The sequence below is a fragment of the Xenopus laevis genome, chromosome 8L, assembly GCF_017654675.1.
Source record: "Xenopus laevis strain J_2021 chromosome 8L, Xenopus_laevis_v10.1, whole genome shotgun sequence".
NCBI lineage: Eukaryota > Metazoa > Chordata > Amphibia > Anura > Pipidae > Xenopus > Xenopus laevis.
In genome coordinates this window covers 128,542,753-128,560,643 of record NC_054385.1, presented here as the reverse complement: position 1 = coordinate 128,560,643, position 17,891 = coordinate 128,542,753, and the positions used below count along the sequence as shown (strand labels likewise).

At 41.5% G+C, this 17,891-nt stretch overlaps 1 protein-coding gene and 1 long non-coding RNA gene across 7 annotated transcripts in view; both read left to right on the top strand.

Moving 5' to 3' along the window:
• The first annotated feature begins 1,793 nt into the window (after positions 1–1,793).
• On the top strand, positions 1,794–12,580 carry LOC108699595. 5 transcript variants are annotated; one of them, XM_041573661.1, is made up of 9 exons: positions 1,794–2,692; positions 5,428–5,532; positions 5,615–5,686; positions 6,161–6,268; positions 7,684–7,908; positions 10,531–10,908; positions 11,119–11,314; positions 11,939–12,049; positions 12,194–12,580. In XM_041573661.1, exons 6-9 carry the CDS (start codon positions 10,608–10,610, stop codon positions 12,312–12,314), a joined length of 729 nt encoding a protein of 242 aa, XP_041429595.1. In that variant the 5' UTR covers positions 1,794–2,692; positions 5,428–5,532; positions 5,615–5,686; positions 6,161–6,268; positions 7,684–7,908; positions 10,531–10,607; the 3' UTR covers positions 12,315–12,580. The 5 variants fall into 5 exon arrangements, with proteins under 5 accessions (XP_041429595.1, XP_041429593.1, XP_041429594.1 ...); XM_041573659.1 differs by lacking the exon at positions 7,684–7,908; XM_041573660.1 differs by lacking the exons at positions 1,794–2,692; positions 7,684–7,908 and having other exon boundaries at positions 5,379–5,532.
• Positions 12,581–16,440: 3,860 nt separating this feature from the next.
• Positions 16,441–17,891, top strand: part of LOC121397230 — a 2,796-nt gene continuing 1,345 nt past the window's right edge. The window contains exons 1-2 of one of the 2 annotated variants that reach the window (XR_005963603.1): positions 16,441–16,574; positions 17,737–17,838. This is a non-coding gene — a long non-coding RNA (uncharacterized LOC121397230). Of the gene's footprint in view, positions 16,575–17,647; positions 17,839–17,891 lie in introns of those variants that run through there. The other variant, XR_005963602.1, reaches the window with a different exon arrangement.

The following is a 17,891-nucleotide window of genomic DNA, read 5'->3' as shown; positions in this document are numbered from 1 at the left end:
ATTATGAAATCTATCCTTACAGAGTCCACTTATTGGAGCAAACTTGTACAGGCATGGGACTTGTTATCCAGAATGATCAGGAACTGCGGTTTTCAGGATAAGGGATCTATTTGAAATGTGTCGCCGTACCCAAAGTTTACTAGAAAATCAAGTAAACATTAAATAAACCCAATAGGCTGGTTTTGCTTCCAATAAGGATTAATTATATCTTAGTTGGGATCAAGTACAAGCTACTGTTTTATTATTACAGAGAAAAAGGAATGGATTATATGGAGTCTAAGGGATGTGGCCTTTTCTTAATTCTGAGCTTTCTGTATAATGGGTTTCCGCATAATGGTTTTCCAGTTTTAGCTTTGGAATCAGGGTTTATTATCATATCCAGAAGCAGGAATATAGGCTCATTTACCATAGCCAAGGGTTCAAGTGTTAATGACACCCCTAGACCAAATCTGTTCCTATTCAATAAACTTGACTTCAGTATTTATTATGTGGGCTCTTATAATACATATACCATTTTTCAGTTGTAAAACAGAAAAAACCACATCACATAAAAAACCACTGTAATCTTTGGGTCTTCTTCCGATTCGGCAATTTCCGTTACTTTCGGCGCATACGCAGTTGTTGCGAATTGGAAAATTACCAAAGAGAAGAAGATGGCGCCGGTGAACTCCGCTGCACAGAATCTGCACTGAGGGGTAAGTAAAGAGGTAAGGTCATTAACCAGGGGTAACACCTAGGTTGGGGAGAGCAGGGAGGGGGTCTATGTAGGGTAGGGGGTAAGGGTTTTTATAATTAAGGGTTTGGTTCTACTTTAAGCATTCCCCTGATTTCTGCAGATTTTCCTCAATTTCTGCCAATTTGCGGGTTAAAAATCCAACATGCAGAGCATTTCAGTAATGTCAGCGGAGCTCTTCCCAGAATGTCGTCACATCTGTGACAGAAAGAGTCTCGTCAGCATGTCACAGGTCCCCCTAAAAAGTATTTGGGAAAGTTGACAGCTCTGCTGTTGTCGTTGATTTCACATAAAACAGGGGTCCTCAACCACAGGGCCGTGGGCTGTGCCGAAATGGGCCGCCTCTGCTCCCAGCTGTCGTCTGTAATAGCTGGAAAAACAATGAAAAAGGCCCTAATCACCTGCAACCCCAGCTCCCTGATGCAGCTTTGTGAAGCCCAGGAAGCTTTCTACTGATTGCGATAAGGACCAAAATACTGTTTGATCTACATCACTCCGACCTCGTAAAAATAGTTTTGCTTGAAACTGGTCCGTGGTGCAAATAAGGTTGGAGTCCGCTGACATAAAACACTGGCCCAGAAGTCAAAATAACTGTTTATAGGGTTGCCAACCTTTCATAAAATTTCCATTGGGCTCTGGTGGGACGGGAACAAAAGGGGCGGGCTGTGACACAAAAGGGGTGGGCTGTGGTGAAAAAGGGGCAGGTCATGATGCAAAGGGGGTGGAGCCACACAACATGATGGCTAAAAGGTGGAGAAAATGTACATTTTGAGTGAATTCGTAATACCGTAATGGCCTTGGCAGTAGGGTTGGCACCTTTTAATAAAAGTTCCACCGGCCAGTGGAGGGGGTGGGAATAAAAGGGTGGATTGTGATGTCAAAGGGGGCGGTTGTGACATCAAAAGGGGTGGAGCCACAGTGCACAATTTGGGGGCAGGCCACGGGCTTTTGTTAGATGTATTACAAATTTACCGGCAGCTACATTTCCGGTAAATTTGTAATACCGGCCCCGGCCTTGGCAGGTGTTTTACCATTTGGGCCAATAAAATACCGGCCGGGTGGCAACCCTACTTGGCAGGTGTTTTAGCTGGGCCAGTGAAATACAGGCCAGGTGGCTACCCTAGGTAAAATAGGTAAAACCCGTGCAGCTCACAACTTCACCACACCCATCTGGGGCCCCTGACAAGAAACCTGCAGACTTGGCCTTTCGGATCAAAGGAAACAAAGGAAATATTACTTTTAGTCAATTCCTCCCATTGCCTTGGACCTTGGTCTGCCCCTTGTTTCACAACAATACTGGGACCCTGAAACCTATAAAGATGACTTATATTTGCCTGGCCTTCATTTGTGTAAAATTGTATGTTTTTTTGTCAGACACAGAGAATAGACCCTGTTAGATTAGCAACCAGGAAGTCTTCTGGCACAGGTAAGAAATGATTACAGGATCTACGTCATCTAGCCCCTCCCACAAGGCGGAGACGTGATGCGTATCTGTTCTCATGCGTAGCCGTGACGTCACTGCGCTCTCTCGGGAATTTGTGTAAGGAGCGGGGCTGCGGGGAGGGGAGCTCAATATAACGGGACTGTGGGCAGCGCTGCAGATACAGGGATTAGCGGGACTTGTGGTGTCACGGAGCTGCCGACTTCTGAAGGGAGGGAGGTTGTTCCCGGCAGGTTCCCCCTGCTCAGCTTCTTGTACTGATCCTTCTGTCACGTCTCACAGAGGTTTTAGTCAGAGTATCGCTGCTCCCTGATTGGCAGATGAAGAGAGACTCTGGGTGACTGGCTGCTCTCAGAGGAGACTCCACTACCTCGTCCTCGATGGAGGGTCCTCCATTCTCTCAGGCACAGAGATGGGCAGCAGCACTCGCTTCATCTGTGGTGTCTGCCAGCAATGACCTCAAAGTGTCCCGTGGGACTGAGTGAGGCGGAAACTTGTGCTGGAGTTTAGCCACAAATGTAACGTGTTCCACGTATTTCACTCCAGTGGATCTCTTTACTGCCATATTGTTATGTTATTGTTATACAGACTATGAGCAAACTTAGGGATTGTTCCTGCTGAATTGTGCTTAGTACAGAGGAATAGCTATGCTGCCATAGTTTTATGGGATCGCTCTGTACAGACTATGAGCAAATTTAGGGACTGTTCCTGCTGAATTGTGCTTAGTACAGGGAATACCTATGCTGCCATAGTTTTATGGGATCTCTCTGTACAGACTATGAGCAAACTTAGGGGGCTGTTCCTGCTGAATTGTGCTTAGTACAGGGAATACCTATGCTGCCATAGTTTTATGGGATCTCTCTGTACAGACTAGGAGCAAACTAAAGCTGGCCATAGATGCAAAGGTCCGAACGTACGAATCATCGTACGATCGGACTTTCCCATCTCCCGACCCGCCACTAACCATTCAGATCAAAGTCTTACCAGTCAGATTAGTTAAAGAACAAATCAGCAATGTTCTGCCCCTGACAGCAATCGTACGATATCTATGTCCAACCAAAGTTGGTGACAGTCTCCCACTGAAAATCGTACGATCGGCAATACACGCAGAGATATTATCAGCAGCCGACAGAAATTTTCTAACCTGTCCGATCGACCAAACAACCGATCTCCGCCGGACGAAAAATGTCGGGACTCTCCACACACGGTTCGAACGATCAGATCTTTGCGTCTATGGCCAGCTTTAGGGGGCTGTTCCTGCTGAATTGTGCTTAGTACAGGGAATACCTATGCTGCCATAGTTTTATGGGATCTCTCTGTACAGACTATGAGCAAACTTAGGGGCTGTTCCTGCTGAATTGTGCTTAGTACAGGGAATACCTATGCTGCCATAGTTTTATGGGATCTCTCTGTACAGACTATGAGCAAACTTAGGGACTGTTCCTGCTGAATTGTGCTTAGTACAGGGAATACCTATGCTGCCATAGTTTTATGGGATCTCTCTGTACAGACTATGAGCAAATTTAGGGACTGTTCCTGCTGAATTGTGCTTAGTACAGGGGAATACCTATGCTGCCATAGTTTTATGGGATCTCTCTGTACAGACTATGAGCAAATTTAGGGGGCTGTTCCTGCTCAATAGTAAACAGTATAGTGGAATACCTGTGCTGCTTATTTCAGTTTGACACATTAAACAATTCATTTTGTATTGATAAAGGGACAGTGTACAGTAGTTAATCCAACGCACAGCTTGGAATGTAAAGGAGCTTTCTTATTGGGTGCTGACCTTTCTGTACTTGTCTTGCTCTCTTATACTTCTAAGTTCCTTGACAGAAGTGGCCTATTAGGAACTGCATTTCTGTGTCTTTAGAATGGGGAAAATACTTTAGAGGCCTAGGTCTAGTAACCCATAGCAACCAACCAGCTGGTAGCACGACGCATAATGTTTTGATCTCCCAGGGATTGCTTGCTGGTCACATGGGCAGTATAGTTAATTATTACACTGAGCTGTGCAGGGGGACCCTGGGAGTGTGAAGAAAAAATGCACCACAGAACCACCTGGACCCAAGACAAAGCTTGAGCCAACGGACACCTGTCTGTGAAATTGTTTACTTTCCCTTTAAGCATCATTATATTTATTTTGTATCCTCTGTGTTTGTAGCAGCAATTCAAAATAAGGCTTTCTGTGCAAAATTAGGACGATAAAGGGCAAGTCATTTTTGAGGTTATGGGTAAATCACAAAACCTACTGTATAAAGGTCTTGCTTTATGGTAGGGACTAGCTATACTTTGTGTCACTGTCCCACAGGACACAGCAGGATCAGTTACCCTTTATTTGTGAGGCTCATTTATATTTCCATACTGTGGCAGTGGCACTATCCCCCCCATTAAACATATCCTCTCGCTTTTATTAAGAAATGTGCCACTTTTTTGATATTCCTCGCCCCGGATAGGGCAAACCATTCATTTGTGGCAAAAGGAGAAGGTATTTCATTAAATTGGCAGTACTTAGAATAAATGTTTTTTTTATAATAAACTCCTCCTCATCCGAAACCCTGAGACAAGCTGCAGCTTGTAGTCTCTATTTAAACACATATTCCTGATTACAGGGGGCCGAGAACAAAGGCTAAAAGCCAAAAAAAGACTCTGTGCTCTACTGTTTCAGGATTTCGTGGCCTTGGAATCTAAAGTATGCCGTTATCTGCTTTAGTGCTTTCGAAATTCGTTAATATACTGCCGGGAGTTTTTGCTGTACAGAAATCCTAAATCTCCCTAAAACTAAATCCGGTATTGACACGTTCGAGAGACACAAGGCTTTCCAAGTCAGTTGGATTTTCATGTTTAAAATGACATATTTCTCTGGTATAAATTCATATATTGTGAAAAATAGGAATTTTTCATTTTTTTTTGGTATTTAGAGCTATACATTTTTTTGCAGAGGTGGAAATACATGAAAACTCAGCCAGATTTAGAAAGCTCAGTTTCTCCCGAAAAAAACAATGTATAGTTTTCCTATGTGCCATGTGGGCTCCCCTTATAGTCACTGACTAACTCAGTGTTAGAGAGCTGAAAAGCAGGAAGTAGTGTTCTGGCTATTATGTTACACATCCACTCACTCCAGCCTTTATACATTACATTTTTGCCTAACTAACTATATAAGAAACATTTTTTATTTTGCACAGCCTATTTATTTACCCAGTTTTTATTTTTACACAGAATTGTTTTAATAAGTGTGACTGTTCCCTGCCTACAGGCGGCTAATGGTCACCAAGGAGAAGAAGATGGGCCTCTACACCATATACGTCAATCCAGCCAACACCTACCAATTTGCTGTGGGTGAGAGGGATCAGTTTGTCAGGTGAGATTTGTTAAGCGCTCCCATCATTTCTCATTCCATGAGTGTAGCAGCCTCACTTTGATTCTCTTACTCCCTCTCCTAGGATCTACGACCAGCGGACAATTAATGAAAATGTAAATAACGGCATGCTCAAAAAGTTCTGTCCCATCACCTGGTGAGAAGAATTTAACATAAGGACAAGCTTCGTATTATAAGGGATAATGTACCCCCTACTGTAAATGATAAGGATATTAGAAGTCACTGAGGGGTTGTTCTGTGACCATATAAAGACACAAGGCTGCAGGCTGAGTTATACAGGGAACTCTGAGTATTACTCATGTATTATAAGAATAATGTACCCCCTACTGTAAATGATAAGGATATGATTGTGTATTCAGGTGACAAGTGAGGCCAAGGCCAATATTACATGTCTGGTGTACAGCCATGATGGCTCAGGTTTGTACTCGCTTCCTACATCAGACACATTCATGGAAATGGCTTTCTTCTGTGGAGGTCAAGCTTCATCCTCCTGTTGTGTTACTACATCTGTCCATTCTCCCTGGGGGGGGTTGTATTTGAGAGGGAGTAGTGCTGTATAGATGCCTCTCTGTGTTTTGCCTCCTCACTGAATCTCTTCCTCTCTCAATAGAGCTCCTCGCCAGCTACAATGATCAAGATATTTATTTGTTCAACTCCTCCCACAGCGATGGAGCGGAGTAAATCAAGAGATGCAAAGTGCATCGAAACAACGCCACAGGTATGGCGGGATCCCTACCATTCCACCTCCAAAGGGGTTGCTCACCTTTCAATTAAACGCTTAGTAGGATGTAGAGAGTGATATTCAGAGACAATTTGTAATCGGGTTTCAATTTTTATTATTTGTGGTTTTTAACGTATCTAGCTTTTTATTCAGCAGTTCTCCAGTTTGCAATTTCAGCAGTCTGGTTGCTAGAGTCCAAATTCCCCTAGCAACCATGCATTGATTTGAATAAGAGACTGGAATATGAATAGGAGAGGCCTGAATAGAAAGATGAAGAATAAAAAGTAGCAATAACAATACATTTGTAGCCTTACAGAGGATTTGATTTTTAGATGGGGTCAGTGACCCCCAATTTGAAAGCTGGAAAGAATCAGAAGAAGGCAAATAAAAAAAAAATATATAGAAAATAAATGTGAAAAGTTGCTTAGAATTGACCATTCTATAATATACTAAAAGTTAACTTAAAGGTAAACAACCCCTTTAAAGGGATCTTAGGTATTGGATATTGTGTTCAGAGACTTCCCTGTCGTTACTCGGGTATTTATACATGTAGTCCCTGTATATTACACTCTGGGTAAAGGGACATTCACTAGTTATTTCTATACATAGAAAATCATCGACATGTTTCAAGGGGTCTCCTTTAGGGATGCATTGAATCCACTATTTGAGATTTGGCCGAATCCTTCGTGAAAGATTTGGCCGAATAACGAAATAAATCAGTATCTCAATTAACATATGCAAATTAGGGGCATTAATGGGACATTGTTTTACTTCCTTGTTTTGTGATGAAAAGTCACGTGCTTTCCCTTCCTGCCCCTAATTTACATATGCCCATTAAGGTTCTGATTCGCTTCAGCCAGGTATAACGATTCGGCCCAAAACTGCTGAAAAAGACCCAATCCTGGATTAGGTTCATCCATAGTTTCCTTGTTGTTCCCTATGGGATCTGTTGTCCAGAAAGCTCCGAATTGTGGAATGGCTGTCTCCCATAGACTCCATTATAATGAAATAATCCAAATTTTAAATTCCTTTTTCTAATAATAAAACAGTACCTTGTACTTGATCCCAACTAAGATATAATCAATCCTTATTGGAGGCAAAACCAGTATATTGGGTTTATTTAAGGTTTGTATGATTTTCTAGTAGAGTTAAGGTATGAAGATCCATATTACAGAAAGATCCATTATCTGGAAATCCCCAAGTCCCGAGCATTCTGGATAACAGGTCCCATACCTGTACTGTTTACTCACCCTACTTGGGCTGCAGGATGATACGGCCAGAAGCCATAGTGCGGTTCTTTGTAGGGGCAATGTGAGTGCACCCCAGTTTCATTACATGTGAGCGTGGGATTTATAAATAAACCTCACAATCCCCCTAATACTGATCCAGTCCATTTTTATCAAACACCACAGCTCTCTGTCCAGAACTGCTGGCCCATGGGTGTATGTCTGCTGGCCCGGCCGTGTCACTAACAAGTAAGCCACATGGGTGGGATCCAAACAGCTGTCCGATATCCTTACTGTTGGCCTTACGGGGTGAAGAAAGGGAGATGTGGCCCTGCCTGCTGTATAGATGAGTAAACGAGAGGTGGAATTCAAGTCACCACTAGGTGGCAGACTGGGATAATAAATGCAAAGGTTTGTACAAGTATGGGACCTGTTATCCAGAATGCTTGGGACCTAGGGTTTTCCAGATAAGGGGCCTTTTCCGTAATGGCTACTATAAATCATTTAAACATTAAGGGGGTTATTTATTAAAGTCCAAATGGCTAAAAACAAAAAAAAAATTGTGTATTTTCTCTAGATTTATTATACCCAGAGGATGGAAAAAGTCTGAATCCAAAATTTCTCCATCTCCAAGCTGTTGGGTCTTGTAGAAGTCGATGGCAAAGGTCCCATTTCAAAGTTTGAAGATATTGTGGTCTGCGCTGAGTTTTGGCCGAATTCTTTGTGAGAGATTTGGCTGAATTTGGCTGAATAGCGAATCGAATCCAAATCCTAATTAACATCTGCAAATTAGGGGCAGAAAAGGAAAAAGTGGGACATTTGTGATGAAAAGTCACGTGCTTTACCTTCCTGCCCCTAATTTACAAATGCCCATTACGGTTCTGATTCGGTTCGGCCAGGCATAAGAATTCGGCCGAATCCTGCTGAAAAAGACAGAATCCTGGATTCAGTTCATCCCTAGTTTTCTTGCTGTTCCCTATGTGATGTGTTATCCGGAAACCAGTTATCCAGAAAGCTCCGAATTACGGAATGGCCGTCTCCCACAGACTCCATTTTAATGAAATAATCCAAATTTAAAAATGATTTTCTTTTTCTCTGTAATAATAAAACAGTAGCTTGTACATGATCACCACTTTGTGGCAGTCTGGGATAATAAATACAAAGGCTTGTACAGGTATGGGACCTGTTATCCACAATGCTTAGGACCTAGGGTTTTTCAGATATAGGACCTTTCCGTAATGGCTACTATAAATCATTTAAACATTAAGGGGGTTATTTATTAAAGTCCAAAGGCCAAAAACTGTTTTATTGTAAAATCTGAATTTTTAGTGGACTTGATTTTTTCGAGATTTATTATACCCCGAGGATGGAAAAAGTCAGAATCCAAAAACACTCCATCTCTAAGCTGTTGGGTCTTGTAGAAATCAATGGCAAAGGTCACATTTCAAATTATGAATGTATCATGGTCTGCGCTGAGTTTTGGGCAAAAACCCGAAAAATTTAGGGTTTTCAAGCGATTTCATGAAAAATTTGAGTGTTTCGAGTCTAAAACACTAACAAAAATTGAGTTTTTATTGAGTTTTTTTCAATGATAAATTCTAGTTTGTCAGACTTTTCTTACTTAAAAAATCTGAAAAAATCAGATTTTAATAAATAACCCCCTTAATAAACCCGATAGGATTGTTTTGCTATATAAAGCTATATATAGCTCGTCTCAGTAATACCCTGACAACGTAGAAAGGCGAGGACTTCCGGGCAACTTTAAAAGAAATCTGTATGTTTATTTCACAGCAGAGTTTTCAATGGAGAATAACTTGTAACAGAATTAACAGAAATGTACAAGTTGTGCTTTTTTTTTTTAACTGGCCCACTGGCCGCAGATGAGTTGCTCTTGTCAGTAATGATTTAGTCCCACTGAGGCAGTTAGTCCATACATCAGTCTCTCAAAGACTTGTCTCAGGATTGTATCCAAATCTCTTCTTTTCACAGACCTCTCTTAGTTACCTCACACACACTCTCACTTCCTGCTTCCTGTCTTTGGCAGAGAGCTTCCCTCCCCCCAGGTGGTGACATCACTCCCACACCTGCAGTGCTAATTAAATGCAGATTGTTCACAGCATCTGTAATTCTCTTTACATTCTGTGTCTCATAGAGCATTCTGGGAGATATGAACCCTTCCCTCTTCTACACACTGTATTACAATATATATATATATAGATAAACATTAATAACTGTAAGGTTTCATAGTTGTGTACATCACAGTGAATGAGCAAGGTGACATTATCACATTGGCCATTGTGACATCATCTCTATGGCCATTATGACATCATCATTCTGGCCATTGTGACATCATCTCTATGGCCATTGTGACATCGTTCTGGCCATTGTGACATCATCTCTATGGCCATTGTGACATCATCTCTATGGCCATTGTGACATCATTCTGGCCATTGTGACATCATCAGCCTGGAAGCTATAAAACTGCAGCTGGCACTGAGCTCATTTCATCGTAAGAGCTTGAAGTGGACACTACTAGTGGACACATCATGTATCTTAATATAACTAATACAATGTATCATCATTTATTTATCATCATAATCGGACTATTTACTTTATTTATGAATACCACATCAGGTAAGAAAGATCATTCTCTGGCTTTTTACCCCTCAGATATTAACTGGCTCTGTATGTTTCAAACCAATGACATATACAGTAGAACCCCCATTTTACATCCCCTGATTCTAAGTTTGCCCTCATTTTACATTGTTGTTTTGTGGTCCCACCTATATATTATGGATAATACATTTCCCTGATTTTACATTTTCCTGGATTTTACACCATTTTTTTCTGTTGCCCTGAAAAACGTAAAATGGGGGTTCTACTGTATATCAATGTAAGGTTAGCGAGTCGATGTGAAAAGTCGGGGACACGACTCATGAATGGAATTTGGTAGGCGCCTCTGTTGCAGGATGAGGCTGATAGAGACTGCTCTGTACATTTCATGATCCTAATGTCATTTTTTCCCTCTTTTAGCAGTGACGGTTGAGAATTTCACCTTATTTAAAGAGAAGCTGACGCTGAAGGCACATACAATCAATGTGATTCCATGTATGTTTCAAACACTGAAAGAACTCAACCCACTCAGATTCCAACTGGAATGGGGGAAAATGGATACGAAAGGTTACACGCCTCTAATCCACCTGCACGGAGACCGCGTGACAGTGGCATCGCCCGATTTGAAGGACAAATACTACATTTTTGAAAGCCAGGTGGCAAACGGGATCTGCTCTCTGGTGATTAATCCCACAGAGATGACAGACAGCGGCACTTATCAGGTCCGGCTGAAAATTGTAGGAAAGCTGTACGAGCCGGTTCCATCTATAGACATTCAAGTTGAGAATCAAGACACAGGTAAAGTGCAAGAAAGATAATTATTCCTGATTTCAAATGTAATCCTAATGAAATGTATCACTCATTAGATGTGAAAGAAAAGTGTCTGTATTGTAACCCCAATACACAGCACATTAACTGACTAAATCTAACACTCGTCAGTGCTGCCCACACTCTCACTTAGTAAATCTATAATTTCCTTGGGATTCATGGGATCATTTTGCTTTGCAGATTCACGGGGATTGTTAGATAAAACGACTGTGCCCCCAACAACTATTGCATCAACAGCCGCAGCCACTGTCTCTTTTGAAGACGAGATCCTCCAATATATTAACTCAAGTGCTAAAAGGGAGACTACGACTAGTATAATCCTTGGAATGCTCCTTGTTGTAGGCGTAATAGGCTTACTAATAGCAGTCCAACAATGGTAAGTGACATTTCTTTTTGCTTTTTTGGTCGTCAAGAAAGGTGGAAACATATCTTGCGCTAGAGTAGAAATCGGAAGCCAACAAAAGTGTAAAGACAATAAGGGGGGAATGTGATATTGGTCGATAACACAAAAATTGTTCGCAATTCATTCGCAATGCAAATAAATCTTCTCAAAGTGAAACATTTTTCCTGTGCGAACACTTTGTCCCTCATGTGACAGTAGGATAGCGATTGTGAATTTTATAGTTTATGAGTGCGTAGTGTATGTAATAAAACTTCCCAATCGCAAACCTTTTTTTGCGACAGTTTTGCTTTCTTTTGAGAGTTTTGCTCTTTGCAAATTTTATTACACTTTTCCCTAAATATTTTAGCAAGAGCCAATTTAGTGAGATTTGAGTCTATAAATAAGCAGTAATATATCCTTATATATGGGGGTTAGTGATGTCATCAGTTGTCCTTCCTTGTAATGAGTGTCTGGTTTTGTGTCTTTATATGGTCACACACTGAAGTTATTGTTTTTTATACATAAATATATTTATACATATACGTCAACTGCACCAAAAATCTTGAATATAATAAAAATCCTATAGCCATTTCAAAATAGTTTCCTGTTTTTTTGCAGTATGAACAGAAGGCCAAAAAACCCGGCTGGTGACGAAGAAAACCCATCTAGTGATGAAGAAAACTCATCTAGTGATGAAAAAAAGCCACCAGTTAAGACTTCAAAGAAAGGGTAAGTAAACATTTATAATGTTTTTTTATTTCCACTAAATATTCTGAACTCAGGGCCTTGCATACATTTCCATCTAACATACCAGATACATATCAGTAAGTAGTTGCATTTTTAAGACACTCTTGAATGATTTTGTATGTGCAGGAAAGATAAAAAGAAGAAGAAGAAGAAGAAGAAGAAAAGAGAAAAAAGCGAGTCAGAAAAGTCTTCTGATGAGAGTGAGGAAAGCGCGTCTAGTAAATCAGAAGAGAGTGAAAGTGACTAGAACAGGAGTGACTGGACATCATTACAAGAATATCATGAGAACAAAGAGAATTTAGAAGCTTCCTTGGATAAGAATGACTTCTTGATAGAAGAATAAATCCTAAAATTGAAAGACGCTGCTTTAATTGGAGGAAGGACTTTTGTCTCTTTTCAGCCTCATCTCCGATGTCACTATGGAATGAAAAACTGAAAGATTTTTTATTCTAATCCGCAAATTCTGTGTCATTTCAAAAAAATATTTTCAATAAAACCTAAATATTTTTATAATTTCTTCTTTGTATTCATCTCTTTGATATACTATGTGTAGTTGTGTGTTTTTTACATTTCTTTAAATGTCATTAACATGACTTTGTAAGTAGCAGAATTATGAAATCTATCCTTACAGAGTCCACTTATTGGAGCAAACTTGTACAGGCATGGGACTTGTTATACAGAATGATCAGGAACTGCGGTTTTCAGGATAAGGGATCTATTTGAAATGTGTCTCTGTACCTAAAGTTTACTAGAAAATCAAGTAAACATTAAATAAACCCGATAGGCTGGTTTTGCTTCCAATAAGGATTAATTATATCTTAGTTTAGATCAAGTACAAGATACTGTTTTATTACTACAGAGAAAAAGGAATGGATTATTTGGATTATATGGAGTCTAAGGGAGATGGCCTTTCCTTAATTCTGAGCTTTCTGGATAATGGGTTTCCGGATAATTGTTTTCCAGTTTTAGCTTTGGAATCAGGGTTTATTATCATATCCAGAAGCAGAAATATAGGCTCATTTACCATAGCCAAGGGTTCAATTATTAATGACACCCCTAGACCAAATCTGTTCCTATTCAATAAACTTGACTTCAGTATTTATTATGTGGGCTCTTATAATACATAAACCATTTTTCAGTTGTAAAACAGAAAAAAAACACATCACATAAAAAACCATTGAAATCTTTGGGTCCTCTTTCGCTTCGGCAATTTCCGTCACTTTTGGCGCATGCGCAGTTGTTGCGAACTGGAAAATTACCAAAGAGAAGAAGATGGCGCCCGTGACCTCCGCTGCACAGAATCTGCACCGAGGGGTAAGTAAAGAGGTAAGGTCATTAACCGGGGGTAACACCTAGGCTGGGGGGAGCAGGGAGGGGGTTTATGTAGGGTAGGGGGTAAGGGTTTTTATAATTAAAGGTTTGGTTCTCCTTTAAGCATTCCCCTGATTTCTGCAGATTTTCCTCAATTTCTGCCAACTTGCGGGTTAAAAATCCAACATGCAGAGCATTTCAGTAATGTCAGCGGAGCTCTTCCCAGAATGTCGTCACATCTGTGACAGAAAGAGTCTCGTCAGCATGTCACAGGTCCCCCTAAAAAGTATTTGGGAAAGTTGACAGCTCTGCTGTTGTCGTTGATTTCACATAAAACAGGGGTCCTCAACCACAGGGCCGTGGGCTGTGCCAAAATGGGCCGCCTCTGCTCCCAGCTGTCGTCTGTAATAGCTGGAAAAACAATGAAAAAGGCCCTAATCACCTGCAACCCCAGCTCCCTGATGCAGCTTTGTGAAGCCCAGGAAGCTTTCTACTGATTGCGATAAGGACCAAAATACTGTTTGATCTACATCACCCCAACCTCGTCTTGCTTGAAACCTTTGTGCAAAAAAGGTTGGAGACCGCTGACATAAAACACTGGCCCAGAAGTCAAAATAACTGTTTATAGGGTTGCCAAATTTTAATAAAATTTCCATTGGGCTGTGGTGGGACAGGAACAAAAGGGGCGGGCTGTGACACAAAAGGGGTGGGCTGTGGTGAAAAAGGGGCAGGTCATGATGCAAAGGGGGTGGAGCCACACAACATGATGGCCAAAAGGCGGAGAAAATGTAAATTTTGAGTGAATTGCAGGTTAATTCGTAGTACCGTAATGGCCTTGGCAGTAGGGTTGGCACCTTTTAATAAAAGTTCCACCAGCCGGTGGAGGGGGTGGGAATAAAAGGGCGGATTGTGACGTCAAAGGGGGCGGTTGTGACATCAAAAGGGGTGGAGCCACAGTGCACAATTTGGGGGCAGGCCACGGGCTTTTGTTAGGTGTATTACAAATTTACCGGCAGCTACATTGCCGGTAAATTTGTAATACCGGCCTTGGCAGGTGTTTTACCATTTGGCCCGATAAAATACCGGCCGGGTGGCAACCCTACTTGGCAGGTGTTTTAGCTGGGCCAGTGAAATACAGGCCAGGTGGCTACCCTAGGTAAAATAGGTAAAACCCGTGCAGCTCACAACTTCACCACACCCATCTGGGGCCCCTGACAAGAAACCTGCAGACTTGGCCTTTCGGATCAAAGGAAACAAAGGAAATATTACTTTTAGTCAATTCCTCCCATTGCCTTGGACCTTGGTCTGCCCCTTGTTTCACAACAATACTGGGACCCTGAAAACTATAAAGATGACTTATATTTGCCTGGCCTTCATTTGTGTAAAATTTTATTTTTTTTGTCACACACAGAGAATAGCCCCTGTTAGATTAGCAACCAGGAAGTCTTCTCGCACAGGTTCCCCCGCTCAGCTTCTTGTACTGATCCTTCTGTCACAGAGGTTTTAGTCAGAGTATCGCTGCTCACTGATTGGCAGATGAAGAGAGACTCTGGGTGACTGGCTCCTCTCACAGGAGAGGGTCCTCCGTTCTCTCAGGCACAGAGAGATGGGCAGCAGCACTCGCTTCATCTGTGGTGTCTGCCAGCAATGACCTCAAAGTGTCCTGTGGGACTGAGTCAGGCAGAAACTTGTGCTGGAGTTTAGCCACAAAAGTAACGTGATCCACGTATTTCACTCCAGTGGATCTCTTTACTGCCATATTGTTATGTTATTGTTATACAGACTACTTAGGGAATGTTCCTGCTGAATTGTGCTTAGTACAGGGGATACCTATGCTGCCATAGTTTTATGGGATCTCTCTGTACAGACTATGAGCAAACTTAGGGACTGTTCCTGCTGAATTGTGCTTAGTACAGTGGAATACCTATGCTGCCATAGTTTTATGGGATCTCTCTGTACAGACTATGAGCAAACTTAGGGACTGTTCCTGCTGAATTGTGCTTAGTACAGAGGAATACCTATGCTGCCATAGTTTTATGGGATCTCTCTGTACAGACTATGAGGAAACTTAGGGGCTGTTCCTGCTGAATTGTGCTTAGTACAGGGAATACCTATGCTGCCATAGTTTTATGGGATCTCTCTGTACAGACTATGAGCAAACTTAGGGACTGTTCCTGCTGAATTGTGCTTAGTACAGGGAATATCTATGCTGCCATAGTTTTATGGGCTCTCTCTGTACAGACTATGAGCAAACTTAGGGACTGTTCCTGCTGAATTGTGCTTAGTACAGGGAATACCTATGCTGCCATAGTTTTATGGGATCTCTCTGTAGAGACTATGAGGAAACTTATGGGCTGTTCCTGCTGAATTGTGCTTAGTACAGAGGAATACCTATGCTGCCATAGTTTTATGGGATCTCTCTGTAGAGACTATGAGCAAACTTAGGGGCTGTTCCTGCTGAATTGTGCTTAGTACAGGGAATACCTATGCTGCCATAGTTTTATGGGATCTCTCTGTACAGACCAGGTCCGGACTGAGAATTAAAATAGGCTCTGGCATTTCAGGTACACAGAGGCCCAATCAGCCCACACAGAGGCCCAAACAGCCCCCCACCAGCCCACTAAATACTGACTTTCTATGGGACCTTATAGCAGCCCCTCTGGCATTTGCCAGAACCCACAGATTGCCAGTCCGGGCCTGGTACAGACTATGAGAAAACTTAGGGGGCTGTTCCTGCTCAATAGTAAACAGTATAGTGGAATACCTGTGCTGCTTATTTCAGTTTGACACATTAAACAATTCATTTTGTATTGATAAAGGGACAGTGTACAGTAGTTAATCCAACGCACAGCTTGGAATGTAAAGGAGCTTTCTTATTGGGTGCTGACCTTTCTGTACTTGTCTTGCTCTCTGATACTTCTAAGTTCCTTGACAGAAGTGGCCTATTAGGAACTGCATTTCTGTGTCTTTAGAATGGGGAAAATACTTTAGAGGCCTAGGTCTAGTAACCCATAGCAACCAACCAGCTGGTAGCACGACGCATAATGTTTTGATCTCCCAGGGATTGCTTGCTGGTCACATGGGCAGTATAGTTAATTATTACACTGAGCTGTGCAGGGGGACCCTGGGAGTGTGAAGAAAAAATGCACCACAGAACCACCTGGACCCAAGACAAAGCTTGAGCCAACGGACACCTGTCTGTGAAATTGTTTACTTTCCCTTTAAGCATCATTATATTTATTTTGTATCCTCTGTGTTTGTAGCAGCAAATTCAAAATAAGGCTTTCTGTGCAAAATTAGGACAATAAAGGGCAAGTCATTTTTGAGGTTATGGGTAAATCACAAAACCTACTGTATAAAGGTCTTGCTTTATGGTAGGGACTAGCTATGCTTTGTGTCACTGTCCCACAGGACACAGCAGGATCAGTTACCCTTTATTTGTGAGGCTCATTTATATTTCCATACTGTGGCAGTGGCACTATCCCCCCCATTAAACATATCCTCTCGCTTTTATTAAGAAATGTGCCACTTTTTTGATATTCCTCGCCCTGGATAGGGCAAACCATTCATTTGTGGCAAAAGGAGAAGGTATTTCATTAAATTGGCAGTCCTTAGAATAAATGTTTTTTTTATAATAAACTCCTCCTCATCCGAAACCCTGAGACAAGCTGCAGTTTGTAGTCTCTATTTAAACACATATTCCTGATTACAGGGGGCCGAGAAGAAAGGCTAAAAGCCAAAAAAAGACTCTGTGCTCTACTGTTTCAGGATTTCGTGGCCTTGGAATCTAAAGTATGCCGTTATCTGCTTTAGTGCTTTCGAAATTCGTTAATATACTGCCGGGAGTTTTTGCTGTACAGAAATCCTAAATCTCCCTAAAACTAAATCTGGTATTGACACGTTCGAGAGACATGAGGCTTTCCAAGTCAGTTGGATTTTCATGTTTAAAATGACATATTTCTCTGGTATAAATTCATATATTGTGAAAAATAGGAATTTTTCATTTTTTTTTTGGTATTTAGAGCTTTACATTTTTTTGCAGAGGTGGAAATACATGAAAACTCAGCCAGATTTAGAAAGCTCAGTTTCTCCCGAAAAAAACAATGTATAGTTTTCCTATGTGCCATGTGGGCTCCCCTTATAGTCACTGACTAACTCAGAGTTAGAGAGCTGAAAAGCAGGAAGTAGTGTTCTGGCTATTATGTTACACATCCACTCACTCCAGCCTTTATACATTACATTTTTGCCTAACTAACTATATTAGAAACATTTTTTATTTTGCACAGCCTATCTATTTACCCAGTTTTTATTTTTACACAGAATTGTTTTTAATAAGTGTGACTGTTCCCTTCCTACAGGCGGCTAATGGTCACCAAGGAGAAGATGGGCCTCTACACCATATACGTCAATCCAGCCAACACCTACCAATTTGCTGTGGGTGAGAGGGATCAGTTTGTCAGGTGAGATTTGTTAAGCGCTCCCATCATTTCTCATTCCATGAGTGTAGCAGCCT